The sequence below is a fragment of the Nerophis lumbriciformis genome, linkage group LG27, assembly GCF_033978685.3.
Source record: "Nerophis lumbriciformis linkage group LG27, RoL_Nlum_v2.1, whole genome shotgun sequence".
NCBI lineage: Eukaryota > Metazoa > Chordata > Actinopteri > Syngnathiformes > Syngnathidae > Nerophis > Nerophis lumbriciformis.
This window is the reverse complement of record NC_084574.2, coordinates 7,455,944-7,476,881: the sequence shown is the minus strand read 5'-3', so window position 1 is coordinate 7,476,881 and position 20,938 is coordinate 7,455,944. Positions and strand designations below refer to the sequence as shown.

General features: G+C 41.0%; 1 protein-coding gene across 4 annotated transcripts in view; it reads left to right on the top strand.

Moving 5' to 3' along the window:
- Window positions 1-4,009: 4,009 nt before the first annotated feature.
- The window catches only part of g3bp2a (G3BP stress granule assembly factor 2a), a 43,947-nt gene continuing 27,018 nt past the window's right edge, over window positions 4,010-20,938 (top strand). For 3 of the 4 annotated variants that reach the window (XM_061922927.1, XM_061922926.1, XM_061922924.1), the window contains exons 1-5: window positions 4,010-4,173; window positions 12,072-12,190; window positions 13,574-13,655; window positions 13,722-13,895; window positions 13,974-14,064. In XM_061922927.1, the coding sequence (XP_061778911.1) occupies window positions 12,096-12,190; window positions 13,574-13,655; window positions 13,722-13,895; window positions 13,974-14,064 (442 nt within the window). In that variant the 5' untranslated portion in view covers window positions 4,010-4,173; window positions 12,072-12,095. Of the gene's footprint in view, window positions 4,174-4,240; window positions 4,370-12,071; window positions 12,191-13,573; window positions 13,656-13,721; window positions 13,896-13,973; window positions 14,065-20,938 lie in introns of those variants that run through there. The other variant, XM_061922925.2, reaches the window with a different exon arrangement.

The window sequence follows — 20,938 nt, the reverse complement described above, 5'->3', positions numbered from 1 at the left end:
ATATTTCCACAAAGTCACACAGACGCATTCTAGTGTTTTATTGTTAAAAGTCGAACTCAATGCGACATAGAAAAACAAATACTTAAAATTTGCAGTCTCATAAATAAGTGGTGTCGTCGTGTAAAACAGTGTTTTTCAACCTTTTTTGAGCCCAGGCACATTTTTTGCGTTGAAAAAATCCGGAGGCACACCACCAGCAGAAATCATCATATTTTGATGGCTTTTTCTCTTTTTTTGGTATTTTCCTGTAGCAGTTTCATGTCTTCCATTTGAGCGATATTTCCCGCATCTACTTTGTTTCAGCAATCAAGGATATTTCACTTGTTTTTATCCTTCTTTATGGGGACATTGTTGATTGTCATGTCATGTTCGGATGTACTTTGTGGACGTCGCCTTTGCTCCACAGTAAGTCTTTGCTGTCATCCAGCATTCTGTTTTGGTTTACTTTGTAGCCAGTTCAGTTTTAGTTTCGTTCTGCATCGCCTTCCCTAAGCTTCAATGCCTTTTCTTAGGAGCGCTCACCATTTGCTTACTTTTGGTTTAAGCATTAAATACCTTTTTACTAGAGTTAATATCGGCCTGCCGATATTATCGGCCGATAAATACCTTAAAATGTAATATAGGAAATTATCGGTATCGTTTTTTTAATTATCGGTATCGGTTTTTTTATTTTTATTTTTTTATTAAATCAACATAAAAAACACAAGATACACTTACAATTAGTACACCAACCCAAACAACCTCCCTCCCCATTTACACTCATTCACACTCATTCATACAAAAGGGTTGTTTCTTTTTGTTATTAATATTGTGGTTCCTACATTATATATCAATATATATCAATACAGTCTGCAAGGGATACAGTCCGTAAGCACACATGATTGTGCGTGCTGCTGGTCCATTAATAGTACTAACCTTTAACAGTTAATTTTACTAATTTTCATTAATTACTAGTTTCTATGTAACTTTTTTTATATTGTTTTACTTTTTTTATTCAACATTTAAAAAAAAAATGTATTTATCTTATTTAATTTTATTATTATTTTAAAAAAGGACCTTATCTTCACCATACCTCGTTGTCCAAATCAGGCATATTAATGTGTTAATTCCATGACTGTATATATCGGTATCGGTTGATATCAGTATCGGTAATTAAGAGTTGGACAATATCTGAATATCGGATATCGGCAAAAAGCCATTATCGGACATCCCTACTTTTTACCTAAACGCTGCCTCCCGCTGTTTCCGACATCTACAAAGCAATTAGCTACCTGCTGCCACCTACTGATATGGAAGAGTATTACACGGTTACTCTGCCGAGCTCAACAACAACACATAGTTTGCAGACTATAATTACCGGTACTGGTTTGCAAAAAATATTTTTAACCCAAACAGATTAAATTAGATCAGGGGTGCTCATTACGTCGATCGCGATCTACCGGTCGATCTCGGAGGGTGTGTCAGTCGATCACCAGCCAGGCATTAAAAAAATAGTCCTAAAAATGAGCGATCATACATTTTCACTATGACGTCACTTTCGTCACTTGATTGACATTCACGGCACCCGAGGGTCTTCTGAGATGACGCTGGCTGCTGCCAGCTCATTAAAATTACCGGAAGGCGAGAAACACTTTATTTCAACAGACTCTGGCGCCGCACCTGTCGTCAAAACTCCAAAGACCGACTGCACAGTTGCACAATAAAAGCTCTGCTTCATCCTGCCTGCGCTACCAAAATAAGAGTCTCAGAAAGCTGGCGTGCACAAGCTAGCAAGCTACGGAGTTTGCCGACAATGTATTTCTTGTAAAGTGTATACAAAGGAGTACGGAAGCTGGACAAATAAGATGCCAAAAACCAACCACTTTCATGTGGTATTAGACAGAAAGGAGGACTTTTTTTCTCCTCCATTCGAAAATGCGGACATTAACATCACCACTGTCTGATTCCAATCAATGCAAGTCATCACAATCAGGTAATACACCAACTTATATTCTTGTCTTCATGAAAGAAAGGAATCTATATGTGTTAAACATGCTTGTATTATCTTTAAACACCTTTAAGTTGTTAACAATATTAACTATATGTGTTAAACATGCTTGGATTATCTTTAACCACCTTTAAGTTGTTAACAATATTAACTATATGTGTTAAACATGCTTGTTTTATCTTTAACCACCTTTAAGTTGTTAACAATATTAACTATATGTGTTAAACATGCTTGTTTTATCTTTAACCACCTTTAAGTTGTTAACAATATTAACTATTTGAGTCTTGTTCACGAGTGGGGGAAGAGTGGATCGTGAGATCGACAGGCGGATCGGTGCGGCGTCTTCAGTAATGCGGACGCTGTATCGATCCGTTGTGGTGAAGAAGGAGCTGAGCCGGAAGGCAAAGCTCTCAATTTACCGGTCGATCTACGTTCCCATCCTCACCTATGGTCATGAGCTTTGGGTTATGACCGAAAGGACAAGATCACGGGTACAAGCGGCCGAAATGAGTTTCCTCCGCCGGGTGGCAGGGCTCTCCCTTAGAGATAGGGTGAGAAGCTCTGTCATCCGGGGGGAGCTCAAAGTAAAGCTGCTGCTCCTCCACATCGAGAGGAGCCAGATGAGGTGGTTCGGGCATCTGGTCAGGATGCCACCCGAACGCCTCCCTAGGGAGGTGTTTAGGGCACGTCCGACCGGTAGGAGGCCACGGGGAAGACCCAGGACACGCTGGGAAGACTATCTCTCCTGGCTGACCTGGGAACGCCTCGGGGTCCCCCGGGAGGAGCTGGACGAAGTGGCTGGGGAGAGGGAAGTCTGGGCTTCCCTGCTTAGGCTGCTGCCCCCGCGACCCGACCTCGGATAAGCGGAAGAAGATGGATGGATGGATGGATGGTGTTAAACATGCTTGTATTATTTTTAACCACCTTTAACTTGTTAACAATATTAACTATATGTGTTAAACATGCTTGCGTTATCTTTAAACACCTTTAACTTGTTAACAATATTAACTATATGTATTAAACATACTTGTATTATCATTAAACACCTTTAATGCATTAACGATATTAACTATATGTGTTAAACATGCTTGCATTATCATTAAACACCTTTAACTTGTTAACAAAAACATATTAAAGATATGGGGGTGGCCCAGTTAAGAACATAAATAATACCAATGAATGAACGAATGATGTCCAGAGTGCCACATATGGTTCCTAATCTTAAAATGTAGAAAACATTCAGCTACAAGAGTGGACTGGGGTTGAACAGTCCAAGTGATAAAGCTTTGTATTTACAGTAAAAGTGTCATCTTGTCTCATCAGTCTTGTACATATTAGTCTTTAATTACTAGTTTATATTTTTAGTTAATTGTTCATATTTAATGTTTACTTTGTACAAAGAGAGCGCAGTCTACTGAAGTTAAATTCCATGTGTGTTAAACGTAACTGGACAATAAAGCTGATTCTGATTCACTTTATTATTTTTGGTAACAAAAACCTGAAACAGCAATGTGCAAAAATGTTGACCTAAAATTGTGTTTTTGTACAATAATATATCTTTGATCATTTAGAAATCATCAGTCAGACTCGTACATGCAAAAAATAAAAAATAATAACTTTTTGTTAATTGCTTTTGGGGGCCCCCTGGTGGCCGCGGGGCCCTAAGCAAGCGCTTAGTACGCTTATGCCTTGGGCCGGCTCTGGTGCCGCGGCACAGTGGTTGAAAAACACTGGTGTAAAACATGCACAATTAATGAAAAAGGTTACAAAATACACATTATAGAAAACATCACTACTGGTACGTGTCATTATTATACGAGGATTGAGTGATGCTTCTGTTGAAAATGTGTGTAATAAACAGCCATTTCTCCTTAAAACAAAACTTAAAAGCTTATCATGAAAAAAAACGTAATAAAGGTTTGGAGGCGTGGTCAAAGACGATGTCGTCACAGTTCCTGTCTCAGTGGACCCAGCTGATTGGTCGACTCGCGGCCTTGGGGCTTCCTGCCCCGGAAAGCAGGGGTAAAACAATAAATCGAAGCTACCCCTTTAAGATTGAATCTGTGATAAGAGCAGAGATCATACATAGCGCGGTCATAGCAGGCCTGACAAGAAAACACCTGCATTATTATTATTATTACTATTAATATAAACCATTCCGTCTACGTAGATTGGTCGTTCGAAAGGTAAGTTAGCCCTCCTTCACCAATGATGCGGTTGACAAGCTCATGCTAACCAGCTCGCTAACTTTCAGTGCATTGTGTCGTTAAATCCCCCCCAAATTGTACTTTAAATGGACAATAGTAACAATTGCAACCTTTTAAAAAGTGGACAAGCACACGTGGCGAGCACGTACGAGCCTGTTCACCTCGCCGGTCAACGGTAAGGCAACGTGATTTTAGCACACTCTTCCCCTTTGTTTTCTTGGCGACGCCGCTTATTAATGGTGGACAATTCCGTGGATATTTCGTACAAGTCGGGGACGTTTAACGGCCACGTTTAGTGTTTTTATCATCGAAATGCGCATTTAGGCGCTACGATATGAAACAATATCACACGACGAAGTTACAACATTACATTCGCTTTCTGTTTTGGTTTTTTTTTTCTTACCCCCCTTTGTTTACAATTAAGTGAACAATTCGGAAACGTGTCATGTTCGTGTTGTTTGGCCGTTCTTATTACCATCGAATGGTACAATTATACCTTCATTGTGCGGACTTTATGGAAGAATAACCACAGGCTGGGAGGTGAAATGGGACGACGCCACAAGTTAGCCCACCCCGTGCTAATGCTAGTTAGCCGGCTAGCTAAAACGCGTCTCTTGTTTGGCATGTCGTGTCCAATAATGCTTTATTTGGCTAATTATAACTTTTTATGCATCTATGGTTTTGTATTATCAACAGTGTCGTGCTAGTAGTAATGCCACAAACAGGATGCTTGTGTGGGCATGCAGACAGGCCACCACTACAAACTCCGTGGATATTTTTTTGTTTACATAATTTGGTGAACATTTATCTTTTTTTTTGTAATGGTCTCTGCATCATCTAGAGCCCTCTTTGTCGTGATGGCGCACCAGCTTCTGCTTAGCTCCAATGCTAACAGTCAGCTGTCTGCTCTAAGTGATGTGGGCCTGTAAGTGAGACAAAGAACGCAGCCTTGTGCTAATAAACGGACAAATCAACAATTATTGAGTTTGTAGAGGGATTTAAACTGAACATGCGCCTTTAAGCCACTTTTCTACAAAGCACCTGCCATGTAGACCAGTGGTTCTCAAACTTTTTTCCACCAAGTACCACCCCAGGGGGAGGGGGGGAACACATGGTTCTCAAAGTATCAATCAATCAATGTTTACTTATATTGCCCTAAATCAGGAGTGTCTCAAAGGGCTGCACAAGCCACAACGACATCCCCAGCTCAGATCCCACATCAGGACAAGAAAAAAACTCAACTCAATGGGATAACAATGAGGAACCTTGGAGGGGACTGCGATGGACGTCGAGTGGATCTAGCATAATATTGTGAGAGTCTAGTCCATAGTGGATCTAACATAATAGTGAGAGTCCAGTCCCTAGTGGATCTAGCATAATATTGCGAGAGTCTAGTCCATAGTGGATCTAACATAATAGTGAGAATCCAGTCCACAGTGGATCTGGCATAATTTTGTGAGAGTCTTGTCCATAGTGGATCTAATATAATAGTGAGAGTCCAGTCCCTAGTTGATCTAGCATAATATTGTGAGAGTCTAATAATCCATAGTGGATCTAACATAATATTGCGAGAGTCCAGTCCCTAGTGGATCTAGCATAATATTGCGAGAGTCCAGTACATAGTGGATCTAGCATAATATTGTGAGAGTGTAGTTCATAGTTGATCTAACATAATAGTGAGAGTCCAGTCCATAGTGGATCTAGCATAATATTGTGAGAGTCTAGTCCATAGTGGATCTAACGTAATAGTGAGAATCCAGTCCATAGTGGATCTAGCATAATATTGTGGGAGTGTAGTTCATAATTGATCTAGCATAATATTGTGAGAGTCTAGTCCATAGTGGATCTAGCATACAATTGTGAGAGTCTAATCCATAGTGGATCTAACATAATAGTGAGAGTCCAGTCCATAGTGGATCTAGCATAATATTGTGAGTGTAGTTCATAGTTGATCTAACATAATAGTGAGAGTCCAGTCCATAGTGGATCTAGCATAATATTGTGAGAGTCTAGTCCATAGTGGATCTAACATAATAGTGAGAGTCCAGTCCATAGTGGATCTAGCATGATAGTGTGAGAGTCTAGTCCATAGTGGATCTAACATAATAGTGAGAGTCCAGTCTATAGTTGATCTAGCATAATATTGTGAGAGTCTAATAATCCATAGTGGATCTAACATAATAGTGAGAGTCCAGTCCATAGTGGAACTAGCATAATATTGCGAGAGTCCAGTCCATAGTGGATCTAGCATAATATTGTGAGAGTGTAGTTCATAGTTGATCTAACATAATAGTGAGAGTCCAGTCCATAGTGGATCTAGCATAATATTGTGAGAGTCTAGTCCATAGTGGATCTAACATAATAGTGAGAGTCCAGTCCATAGTGGATCTAGCATAATATTGTGAGAGTCTAGTCCATAGTGGATCTAACATAATATTGTGAGAATCCAGTCCACAGTGGATCTAGCATAATTTTGTGAGAGTCTTGTCCATAGTGGATCTAACATAATAGTGAGAGTCTAGTCCATAGTTGATCTAGCATAATATTGTGAGAGTCTAATAATCCATAGTGGATCTAACATAATAGTGAGAGTCCAGTCCATAGTGGATCTAGCATAATATTGCGAGAGTCCAGTCCATAGTGGATCTAGCATAATATTGTGAGAGTGTAGTTCATAGTTGATCTAACATAACAGTATGTGAGAGTCCAGTCCATAGTGGATCTAGCATGATATTGTGAGAGTCTAATAATCCATAGTGGATCTAACATAATAGTGAGCGTCCAGTCCATAGTGGATCTAGCATAATATTGTGAGAGTGTAGTTCATAGTTGATCTAACATAATAGTGAGAGTCCAGTCCATAGTGGATCTAGCATAATATTGTGAGAGTCTAGTCCATAGTGGATCTAACATAATAGTGAGAGTCCAGTCCATAGTGGATCTAGCATAATATTGTGAGAGTGTAGTTCATAGTTGATCTAACATAATAGTGAGAGTCCAGTCCATAGTGGATCTAGCATAATATTGTGAGAGTCTAGTCCATAGTGGATCTAACATAATAGTGAGTCCAGTCCATAGTTGATCTAGCATAATATTGTGAGAGTCTAATAATCCATAGTGGATCTAACATAATAGTGAGAGTCCAGTCCCTAGTGGATCCAGCATAATATTGCGAGAGTCTTGTCCATGGTGGATCTAACATAATAGTGAGAGTCCCGTCCATAGTGGATCTAGCATAATATTGTGAGAGTGTAGTTCATAGTGGATCTAGCATAATATTGTGAGAGTGTAGTTCATAGTGGATCTAGCATAATATATATCGTGATGGCGCACTAGCTTCTGCTTAGCTCCAATGCTAACAGTCAGCTGTCTGCTCTAAGTGATGTGGGCCTGTAAGTGAGACAAAGAACGCAGCCTTGTGCTAATAAACGGACAAATCAACAATTATTGAGCTTGTAGAGGGATTTAAACTGAACATGGGCCTTTAAGCCACTTTTCTACAAAGCACCTGCCATGTAGACCAGTGGTTCTCAAACTTTTTTCACCAAGTACCACCCCAGGGGGGGGGGGAACACATGGTTCTCAAAGTATCAATCAATCAATGTTTACTTATATTGCCCTAAATCAGGAGTGTCTCAAAGGGCTGCACAAGCCACAACGACATCCCCACCTCAGATCCCACATCAGGACAAGAAAAAAACTCAACCCAATGGGATAACAATGAGGAACCTTGGAGGGGACTGCGATGGACGTCGAGTGGATCTAGCATAATATTGTGCGAGTCTAGTCCATAGTGGATCCAACATAATAGTGAGAATCCAGTCCACAGTGGATCTAGCATAATTTTGTGAGAGTCTAGTCCATAGTGGATCTAATATAATAGTGAGAGTCCAGTCCATAGTGGATCTAGCATAATAAATAATGATAAATAAATATTGTGAGAGTCTAGTCCATAGTGGATCTAGCATAATATTGTGAGAGTCTAGTCCATAGTGGATCTAACATAATAGTGAGAATCCAGTCCACAGTGGATCTAGCATAATTTTGTGAGAGTCTTGTCCATAGTGGATCTAATATAATAGTGAGAGTCCAGTCCATAGTGGATCTAGCATAATATTGTGAGAGTGTAGTTCATAGTTGATCTAACATAATAGTGAGAGTCCAGTCCATAGTGGATCTAGCATAATATTGTGAGAGTCTAGTCCATAGTGGATCTAACATAATAGTGAGAGTCCAGTCTATAGTTGATCTAGCATAATATTGTGAGAGTCTAATAATCCATAGTGGATCTAACATAATAGTGAGAGTCCAGTCCATAGTGGAACTAGCATAATATTGCGAGAGTCCAGTCCATAGTGGATCTAGCATAATATTGTGAGAGTGTAGTTCATAGTTGATCTAACATAATAGTGAGAGTCCAGTCCATAGTGGATCTAGCATAATATTGTGAGAGTCTATAGAGTCCATAGTGGATCTAGCATAATATTGTGAGAGTGTAGTTCATAGTGGAACTAGCATAATATTGTGAGAATCTAGTCCATAGTGGATCTAACATAATAGTGCGAGTCCAGTCCATAGTGGATCTAGCATAATATTGTGAGAGTCTAGTCCATAGTGGATCTAACATAATAGTGAGAGTCCAGTCCATAGTGGATCTGGCATGATATTGTGAGAGTCTAGTCCATAGTGGATCCAGCATAATATTGTGAGAGTCTAGTCCATAGTGGATCTAACATAATAGTGAGAGTCCAGTCCATAGTGGATCTAGCATAATATTGTGAGAGTCCAGTCCATAGTGGATCTAGCATGATATTGTGAGAGTCTAGTCCATAGTGGATCTAACATAATAGTGAGAGTCCTGTCCATAGTGGATCTAACATAATAGTGAGAGTCCTGTCCATAGTGGATCTAACATAATAGTAAGAGTCCAGTCCATAGTGGATCTAGCATAATATTGTGAGAGTCTAGTCCATAGTGGATCTAACATAATAGTGAGAGTCCAGTCCATAGTGGATCTAACATAATAGTGAGAGTCTAGTCCATAGTGGGTCTAACATAATAGTGAGAGTCCTGTCCATAGCGGATCTAACATAATAGTGAGAGTCCAGTCCATAGTGGATCTAGCATAATATTGTGAGAGTCTAGTCCATAGTGGATCTAACATAATAGTGAGAGTCCAGTCCATAGTGGATCTAGCATACAATTGTGAGAGTCTAGTCCATAGTGGATCTAACATAATAGTGAGAGTCCAGTCCATAGTGGATCTAGCATAATATTGTGAGAGTCTAGTCCATAGTGGATCTAACATAATAGTAAGAGTCCAGTCCATAGTGGATCTAGCATGATATTGTGAGAGCCTAGTCCATAGTGGATCTAACATAATAGTGAGAGTCCAGTCCATAGTGGATCTAGCATAATATTGCGAGAGTCCAGTCCATAGTGGATCTACCATAATATTGCGAGAGTCCAGTCCATAGTGGATCTACCATAATATTGTGAGAGTGTAGTTCATAGTTGATCTAACATAATAGTGAGAGTCCAGTCCATAGTGGATCTAGCATAATATTGCGAGAGTCTAGTCCATGGTGGATCTAACATAATAGTGAGAGTCCCGTCCATAGTGGATCTAGCATAATATTGTGAGAGTCTAGTCCATAGTGGATCTAACATAATAGTGAGAGTCCAGTCCATAGTGGATCTAGCATAATAGTGAGAGTCCAGTCCATAGTGAGGCCAGCAGGAGACCACCCTGAGCGGAGACAGACCAGCAGCGCAGAGACGTCCCCGACCGATGCACAGGCGAGCGGTCCACCCCGGGTCCCGGCCCTGGACAGCCAGCACTTCATTCGTGGCCACCGAACCTGTGCCCTCCACGAAAGAGAGGGGGGCAGAGGAGAAAAGAAAAGAAACGGCAGATCAACTTGTCTAAAAGGGGGGTCTATTTAAAGGCTAGAGTATACAAATGAGTTTTAAGATGGGACTTAAAATGCTTCTAGTGAGGTAGCATCTCTAACTGTTACCGGGAGGGCATTCCATAGTACTGGAGCCCCAATAGAAAACGCTCTATAGCCCGCACACTTTTTTGGGGGGCTCTGAGAATCACTAATAAGCCGGAGTTCTTTGAACGCAGATTTCTTGCCGGGACATATGGTACAATACAATCGGCAAGATAGGATGGAGCTAGACCATGTAATATTTTATACGTAAGTGGTAAAACCTTAAAGTCACATCTTAAGTGCACAGGAAGCCAGTGCTGGTGAGTACCACCATAATGACCAACATTAAAACAGTAGCGTTGTAGGCCCAAGTATTCATTAAAAACAAGGCAGAAGTTTTATTTAACACGCATTTTTAATATTTATGGCCACTGTAATCTAATTACAGTGGCCATAAACTGTGTTACTGTCCAACACGGCTTGGACAGTAACTCTGTTTGAATATTTAAGCGATTCTTTGGCATACCACTAGATGGAGCCCGCTCACGTACCACACTTTGAGAATCACTACTATAGACATAACTAACTTTCTCTTCACCATACACACTCAAAGTTCGATATAACGCAACGTTCTATATAATGTTCAATGCAACCCGTTTTTTTTCCACCGGAGTAAACTGAGTTGATTTTCACCTAATTATTACGTATTTACAAACGCTGTCATAAAAGGTCCCTCCCGGCCATGTGCTGTGTTAGTTTACGCGACTTCATGGCGACTTATGGCGACTTTTTGAGTTCTAGTAAGCGTCACACGAGGCCAGGCCAGGCCAGGGCAATTATTTTGACTCAATTTTAGAGGGAAAAAAAGTGCCTGGGGGCCGGTATATCTGATTTTTAGAAACACTAATACAAAACCTTGCAATAATGTCTGATTGAATGTTAAAAATGTTATGACAGACCGCCTTAAAAAAACGGAATGGAATTTTAAGGTTTTTTTACTGACAGACACCCAGAATATACATGACAAAGAATGTGGGATTTACATTATTAAATATGAACGATAAAACACTGAATATTGACAACATATGAACGTCACACTCCCTCTCGATCGACATATTTTACAATCAAGTGAAAGGTAACAAAAATGCAACAAACACAGCGAAATATGAACGTGAAGGTTGAAAAATAAAGCCACCTACAATCTGATACATCACTAAGCTTTAGAACTTTGCTTTAAAAATCTCCTTTCGCATTTCAGGCTGGACGCTCTGGAAACACTCTGTGGAAACGCTCCCCACCCACACTGCTCGGTGCCTCGTCTGAGCTGCTGTGAATTAGATGACCATAGTAACTAATTAGATTACCATAGTAACTAGTATATCATGCTAAAGTGCAGATTCCAACCATTGAAATACTTTGCATAGTTCAAGATTTACGGTCATTTGAAAACATCACTGTACATCATAATGGCAGCTACAGTTTCCATCGTAAAGATCTAAAAAAAATTATTTGGGAATTTTCGGCGGGCCAGATTGAAAAGTTCATCGGGCTGTTTGTGTACCTTGTACTGGAATTACACAAGCATTCTTACCGGCAAACTGCTTTGCGAACCCTATCGTAACTCTTACACAGTAAATCTTGATGAAAGTCTTCAAAAAGAAGGAATATTAAAAAAAATGGACCCAGTGGTGTCTAATAAACCTACTGTTGGATAGTGTCCGTCCTATTCTGTGACGTGGGCGCTCAATCCACTATTCAAGTCACGTCACATGGGCACACTATCCACCAAGCAGGTTTTTCAAAAAGAAAAGGGTCAAAAATAGCGTTTTTATATGATGCAATCTGTATTTTTTAGACTTAAACGACCAAGTTATGTCTAACTATGAGTGTTCTTCATTATTATTATTATTCAACTAAACACTGTTTCCCCCTCTCTTCCAGCACTTAATATTGTTTACCAAAGAAATGGTGATGGAGAAGCCAAGTCCCCTGCTAGTAGGGCGGGAGTTTGTGAGGCAGTATTACACACTGTTGAACAAGGCGCCAGACTTCCTGCACAGGTAAGGCTGAACACACGCAGGATGGTGTTTGAGTTAGGGCTGGGCGATATATCGATATAATCGATATATCCCGGGTTTGTCTCTGTGTGATATAGAAAATGACTATCGTGATATTCAAGTATACGTTCTCACGCAGTTGCTTTTAGTTGCGGGCATTACACTACAGGCTCTTCCCACACTTTCTAGTCTCTGCTTCTTTATGAGACATAAAACAAGCGCACCTTCTTTCATACGTCACATACGTATACGCCCTCGCGGAGCAGAGAGGTAGCAGCATGGGTAACGTTAGCTGTGGTGCGAGTGGTAATACGAGAGAAAGAAGGTGCGAATCTGGTAACAAATGAAGGAAGAATTAATTCCCAAGAAAAACAGCAGGGGGGTCCATCGTTTGGCGGTGGTTAGGCTTCAAGTGGGAATGTCAAACAGACAACCGTAATTTGTCAAGTGTGGGGCAAAAGCATTGCCACAAAAAGTAGCATTACTGCTAATATGTAGCATCCGCTACAGAATGAAGAGTGCTTGAAACTCCGCATGTCAACATCTCCGTTCGGTGCCAAACCAACAAAATGCCCAAGCAACCATTTCCACATCAACACCGTATGAAAAAAATAGTCCACGACATAAGGAGATAACGTCCGCAGGAACCTACCACATAGCGAAGGACATACACTATTTGATTTCCTTTTATGCAGCTCATTTTTATTTGACACTTATTGAAATATCTTGTGTGACATCATGCACAAAAGTGCACTTTATTTGTTTTAAACTATTGTAGTGGCGTTCTGTACAAAAAGTGCACTTTAATTTAGTGTTGTTTTGGTATGTCATCTTAGTGACATCATGCACAAAAGTGCACTAATAGCTTGTTTTAAAATGTCACTGACAATCTTGCACATTCTGTTTTGGAAATGACATGAATGTTTGTGCCACTGCTTAATAACTTTAATAAATACACTTTTGCTAAATTGACTTATCGTATTTTCCGCACTATAAGGCGTACCGGATTATAAGGCGCACCTTCAACGAATGGCCTATTTTAAAACTGTGTTCTTATATAAGGCGCACTGTCAGCTTTTGAGAAAATTTGAGGTTTTTAGTTGCGCCTTATAGTGCGGAAAATACGGTAGTTGTGATTTCCCTCTCTGCATGAAAGTTTAAAATGAGCATATGTTAATGCAGTATGAAGAAGAATGTTTTAATGTCGACACATAGAATCATCATACTGCTGTGATTATATGCATCAAGTGTTCATTCAAGGCTAAGGCAAAATATAGCGATATATATCGTGTATCGTGATGGCCTAAAAATATCGAGATATTAAAAAAAGGCCATATCGCCCAGCCCTAGTTTGAGTATAGTTTTTAATTATGTTTTTGTCTTCAGGTTCTACGGGAGGAGTTCTTCCTATGTTCACGGCGGCCTGGACGCCAGTGGAAAGCTGGCGGAAGCAGTGTACGGCCAAGCGGTAGGTCCTAAATATTCAGCTTGTTTTCTGGAATGATGTGAGAATAAGACAACTTGAATTTCCCAGGAAATCCACAAGAAGGTCATGTCCCTGCAGTTCAGCGAGTGCCGCACAAAGATCCGGCACGTGGACGCCCACGCTACGCTCAGCGACGGCGTGGTGGTGCAGGTCCTCGGAGAGCTGTCCAACAACGGCCAGCCCATTAGGAAGTTCATGCAGACGTTTGTGCTCGCCCCAGAGGTACGCACGCCTACAAGTCACGTCTCACCTATAGATGGCAGCACATCGTGTGACTTGACTCCGGATTACCTCCGCCAGGGTTCGGTGGCCAACAAGTTCTACGTACACAATGACATCTTCCGCTACGAGGACGAGGTTTTTTGTGACTCAGAAGCGGAACTCGATGAAGGTATTCAAGTAGTTTTACAGGCTGGTGGTTCACTTTTCATTTCACTTTGACACTTTAGTCATTCGCGTTTTACCTTTTTTAGGAATCATAAAAGTGGTCGATTTTTATTTTTTGGTTCTTTGAACGTATCCCTGGCAAATGGCTAGTGTCGATTTTAAATCGTAATCCGATTATGAAAATGTTAAAAAAAATAAAATCTTTAATCGATGTTCCGATCACCCTCACACACAAACACATCACTGTTTCCTGTTTATTCATTTGTACAGTAGTGAAGTGAATTATATTTATATAGCGCTTTTTCTCTAATGACTCAAAGCGCTTTACATAGTGAAACCCAATATCTAAGTTACATTTAAACCAGTGTGGGTGGCACTGGGAGCAGGTGGGCAAAGTGTCTTGTAGTGATGGGTTGATGAGGCGTCATGAAGCGTTTCGACACATTGCAAAACTGTATTGATACTGTGTCGATACTGTGTCACTAAATACTGACATCTGCTGGATATTAAAAATCCCTACAGGCAACCTATGGACCGACTCAACTGACACTGATTTTATGACCTAGTACAGGGGTAGGGAACCTGTGGCTCTTTTGATGACTGCATCTGGCTCTCAGATAAATCTTAGCTGACATTACTTAACAGGATAAGTACTGAATAATTACGCTGGTAATCACAGTGTTAAAAATAACGTTCAAAATATAAAACATTCTCATGCATTTTAATCCATCCATCCGTTTTCTACCGCACTTGTTCAAGAAGTCGCATTAATCAATCAATCAATCAATGTTTATTTATATAGCCCTAAATCACAAGTGTCTCAAAGGGCTGCACAAGCCACAACGACATCCTCGGTACAGCCCACATAAGGGCAAGGAAAAACTCACCCCAGTGGGACGTCGATGTGAATGACTATGAGAAACCTTGGAGAGGACCGCATATGTGGGTAACCCCCCCCCCCCCCCCCCCCCCCCCCCTCTAGGGAGACCGAATGCAATGGATGTCGAGTGGGTCTAACATAATATTGTGAGAGTCCAGTCCATAGTGGATCCAGCATAACCGTAAGAGTCCAGTCCACAGTGGGGTCAGCAGGAAACCATCCCGAGCGGAGACGGGTCAGCAGCGCAGAGATGTTCCCAACCGATATACAGGCGGGCGGTCCACCCCGGGTCCCGACCCCGGACAGCCAGCACCCCATCCATGGCCACCGGATCTGTGTGTCTCCCCTTCCACAAGGGATAGGGGGGAGCAGAGGAGAAAAGAAAAGAAACGGCAGATCAACTGGTCTAAAAAAAAGGGGGGCTATTCAAAGGCTGGAGTATACAAATGAGGTTTGAGATGGGACTTAAATGTTTCTACTGAGGTAGCATCTCTAACTGTTACCGGGAGGGCATTCCATAGTACTGGAGCCCGAATAGAAAACGCTCTACAGCCCGCAGACTTTTTTTGGGCTCTGGGAATCACTAATAAGCCGGAGTTCTTTGAACGCAGATTTCTTGCCGGGACATATGGTACAATACAATCGGCAAGATAGGCTGGAGCTAGACCGTGTAGTATTTTATACGTAAGTAGTAAAACCTTAAAAGTCGCATCTTAAGTGCACAGGAAGCCAGTGCAGGTGAGCCAGTATAGGCGTAATATGATCAAACTTTCTTGTTCTTGTCAAAAGTCTAGCAGCCGCATTTTGTACCAACTGTAATCTTTTAATGCTAGACATAGGGAGACCCGAAAATAATATGTTACAGTAATCGAGACGAGACGTAACGAACGCATGAATAATGATCTCAGCGTCGCTAGTGGACAAAATGGAACGAATTTTAGCGATATTACGGAGATGAAAGAAGGCTGTTTTAGTAACACTCTTAATGTGTGACTCAAAGGAGAGAGTTGGGTGGAAGATAATACCCAGATTCTTTACTGAGTCGCTTTGTGTAATTGTTTGGTTGTCAAATGTTAAGGTGGTATTATCAAATAAATGTCGGTGTTTAGCAGGACCGATAATCAGCATTTCCGTTTTCTTAGTGTTGAGTTGCAAGAAGTTAGCGGACATCCATTGTTTAATTTCATTAAGACACGCCTCCAGCTGACTACAATCCGGCATGTTGGTCAGCTTTAGGGGCATGTAGAGTTGGGTGTCATCAGCATAACAATGAAAGCTAACACCGTATTTGCGTATGATGTCGCCTAGCGGCAACATGTAAATACTAAAGAGTGCAGGGCCAAGAACCGAACCTTGGGGGACTCCGCACGTTACCTTAACATAGTCCGAGGTCACATTGTTATGGGAGACGCACTGCATCCTGTCAGTAAGATAAGAGTTAAACCACGACAAGGCTAAGTCTGACATAATGGTAAGTATTTTATTTATTATTGGTTAGCTTCAGAATAACGATGTTATTAAAAATAATGAGAGACTTATTATACTCTAAAAATGTTGGTCTTAATTAAAAATGCACGCATTTAGTTGTATTCAGTGTTAAAATAAATATTATATGGCTCTCACGGAAATACATTTTAAAATATTTGGCTTTCATGGCTCTCTAAGCCAAAAAGGTTCCCGACCCCTGACCTAGTATATACAATAATATAAACCAAGTCATTGTATTGCATTTAGGATTATTTCATATCTTCATTTAAATAAAAATATATTTGTATCTTTTTTAGATACAGTCAATAAATAATGTGAACATGTATCATAACATGGAAATCTAAGAGAACGCGTTGTGAATGCGGATGCTTGTGGACTGGGATTTTTTTTTTTACACTTTTTTTATCCCAAAAAAACAGTTTTTCCAACGTATTAAATTTTAGACTATTTCTCTTCTTAGTTATTATTTTTCTGGTTGTAGAAAAGACCCGCTCATAGGGCACAGAGGAGCCGTCAGTGCGACACAGTTCGCGTATCGGTCACGTGACCGAAACAGCTCATGATCGGTCACGTGACTTTCTAAAAGCGGTACGCGCACCGACACAGGGTTTTGCTCTGAGCTCGACGCATGCGCCGATGCATCGGTGTTGCCGGACCCATGACTAGTGTCTTGCCCAAGGACACAGCGGCAGTGACTAGGATGGCGGAAGCGGGGATTGAACCTGCAACCCTCAAGTTGCTGTCACAGCCACTCTACCAACCGAGCTATACCGCCCCAGTACAGGCCAAAAGTTTGAAAAACACCTTCCCTTCCAATGTGTTTTTTTTATTTTCATGACTGTTTACATTGTAGATTGTCACATCAAAACTATGAATGAACACATGTGGAGTTATGTACTTAACAAAAAAGGTGAAATAACTGAAAACATGTTTTATATTCTAGTTTCTTCAAAATAGCCACCCTTTGCTCTGATAACTTCTTTGCATGCTCTTGGCATTCTCTCGATGAGTTTCAAGAGGTAGTCACCTGAAATGGTTTTCACTTCACAGGTGTGCTTGAAGCTCATGGAGAGAATGCCAAGAGTGTGCAAAGCAGTAATCAGAGCAAAGGGTGGCTATTTTGAAGAAACTAGAATAAACATGTTTTCAGTTATTTCACCTTTTTTTGTTAAGTACATAACTCCACATGTGTTCAGTCATAGTTTTGATGTGACAATCTACAATGTAAATAAAGAAAACACATCGGATGAGAAGGTGTGTCCAGACTTTTGGCCTGTACTGTATGTGGCTACAAATGAACTCACCAATGTGGATTTGGTGCGTCCAGGTTTTCCCAAGCTCATGAACAAACTATGGTGGAAGTGTAGCGGTGTGAGTCGTAACTCCACTCACAACTCATCTCATACAAGCCAGATCAGAAGGGTTCTCTGGTGCCAGTTTTGCGACTTTGACGTCATATTTAGCGAGGAGAGGTACCGTATTTTTCGGACTATAAGTCGCAGTTTTTTTCATAGTTTGTCCGGGGGTGCGACTTATACCCCGGAGGGACTTATGTGTGAAATTATTAACACATTACCATAAAATATCAAATATTATTTATCTAATTCCCGTAAGAGACGAGGCGAATTCCAGCAATCGTCACACACACGTCAGCAATCGTCACACACACATCAACCATTAAAAATTTGGCGGGGGCGCGTCATGGCAGAAGTGCATTGTGGGTCATGGGATGCTACCTGCTACTCCGTCCGTAGCTATAAAAATGGATCATTTCAACATTGGCATTACAAAAACTGAGAAGGGCTGAACAAAAATGGCACCGAAAAGGAAATCATATACTGCAGATTACAAGCTGGACGTAGTGAAATATGCAGCACAAAACTGCAAGAGGAAGCTGCACATACCTTTTTGGAGTTGGCAGAGTTGTTTAGAAGCGACAACGAGAAAGAAGATTTCATGGGATTTAGCGATTAGGAGTGACAGATTGTTTGGTAAACGTATAGCATGTTCTATATGTTATAGTTATTTGAATGACTCTTACCATAATATGTTACGTTAACATACCAGGCACGTTCTCAGTTCAAATCAAATCAACTTTATTTATAAAGCACATTTAAAATTTACCACAGGGGTAGCCAAAGTGCTGTACAATGGGCAGGTTAAAAGATAATACGAGTACCGAGCAAACACAACACAACACAAACAGAACACGATAAAAAATAAATAAATAAAATAGAATAAATAAAAACATAAAAACAGGTTCACAGCAGGTGTATTATGGGGCGCCATTGCAGGATGGATATCACTCAGTGTTAAAAGCCATGGAATAAACGTATGTTTTTAAGAGAGATTTAAAAACAGGAAGAGAGGAGGCTTGTCTAACACTCAGAGGTAGGTCGTTCCAGAGCTTGGGAGCAGCAACGGCGAAAGCTCTGTCACCTCTAAGCTTCAGCCTTGTGTCAGGGACCGTCAACAGCAGCTGATCGGCTGATCTTAAGGATCGGGTGGGGCAGTAAGGCTGAAGGAGGTCGGAGAGATAGGTTGGCGCGAGGTTGTTTAGACATTTAAAAACAAATAAAAGGAGTTTAAAATTGATTCGATAACGCACAGGGAGCCAGTGAAGGGACGCTAATATAGAGGTGATGTCTGCGGGTCTGTGTTAGCAGACGAGCAGCAGAGTTCTGCACGAGCTGCAGGCGGGCGAGGGAGGCCTGGCTAATGCCTACATACAGGGCGTTGCAGTAGTCAAGACGAGTCGAGATAAAGGCGTGGATTAATTTCTCAAGATCATGTCCTGATAGAAGCGGTTTCACTTTCGCTATTTGGCGTAATTGATAAAAGCTTTTTTGAACGACGCTGCTGATTTGTTTTTCGAATTTAAAATCTGAGTCGAACTTTACCCCCAGGTTTGTGACACAGTCGCTGAGATACGGGGTCAACGTTGGGGGAGGGAGAGCGACTTGGACCGAACAACATAACTTCTGTTTTATCTTCATTTAGGCTCAGGAAGTTAGCTGAAAGCCAGACTTTGATGTCGTGCAGGCAGTCAATAAGACGTTGAACCGTTATTTTGTGCCATGGGAAAATAAATCTGGCAATCATCGGCATAAAAATGAAATTCAATACTGTACTTCCTAAAAATAGAACCATGGGGGAGAAGGTAAAGCGCAAATAAAATTGGGGCAAGGATTGAGCCCTGGGGTTGGTTATTTATGCCTCCTATAACGTACACTTATTCAGCCTGTCCAATTTATTTATTTTAACTTGCCTTTCAAATGTCTATTCCTGGTGTTGGCTTTTATCAAATACATTTCCCCCAAAAATGTGACGTGCGAGTGCGACGTATGTTTTTTTCCTTCTTTGTTATGCATTTTCGGCCGGTGTGACGTATACTCCGGAGCGATTTATAATCCGAAAAATACGGTATGCATCACAAAGTGAAAGAGGAGTGTGTCTTGCATTTACTTGGTATATTAAATACAAACAGTCACGAAAGGCAAAGTGAAGTGTTCGCCGCGTCCAGAGAACATGCGCACAAAGTTTGCAGAGTGTTGTGTTTGGTGCTTGTTTCAATAACGCGGGAACTCTGTTTACAACTTTGCAGGATACTCGTACAGTGGAACCCAGGGGCCGTATTTATCAAGCGTCTTAGAATTACTCCTAAGAAGTCTGCTAAGAGTTGACTTATGACTAAAGAAATTCTTCGCTGAAAGCTGCACTTAAAAGTTAGTTACCAAGCGTCTTACTCACACTTTTAGCGAAGTGTAGGACTGACTCTTAAGTGTCACACTCAGAGCTGAATTACGACATTACTATGTGCCGTAAACGGAATTTTAGGTGACGTCATTTCTGTGTCCATAGAAATGACCAATCACGGAAGGGAATCCCTTGTCTAAGAATAAAGAAATATCTTAGAAATATTTAAGTAGACAATGGGAGTGTATATTTTGACAATAAACTACAAAACAAACAATATTGGCAATGAATCAAAAATAAATGTTTCCTTTTCTTTCCAATTCATTTTCCCAGTGGTGAGAAAAGCGAAGCATTGTGATGACCTTTAGTTCTGCTGTGAAAGCTCTGCTGCGTGATGTTGCTGATGAGATGACGCCCCTTATTAAATCTGTGACAAAATAATACCCGCTCTGTCTAAACGATACCGTTAGATCAGCTGCTCGTCATCAAACAAAGCCAGGACATCCTTCCGCTCCCTGAATGTTCGCACACGTCTCTCTCGCCTCAGTGCCACCCCCCGCTGGCAACTCCTAACCACTTAGGACACCTCTAAAGGTCTCTTAAATATCGTGGAGAGTAGGAGTGATTCTTAGACTTAAGAAAGTTGATAAATAGCTTTTATTCTTAAGTTTGAGAGTAGGACTACCGTATTTTCCGCACCATAAGCCGCCCTGGGTTATAAGCCGCGCCTTCAATGAACGGCATATTTCAAAACTTTGTCCACCTATAAGCCGCCCCGTGTTGTAAGCCGCATCTAACTGCGCTAAAGGGAATG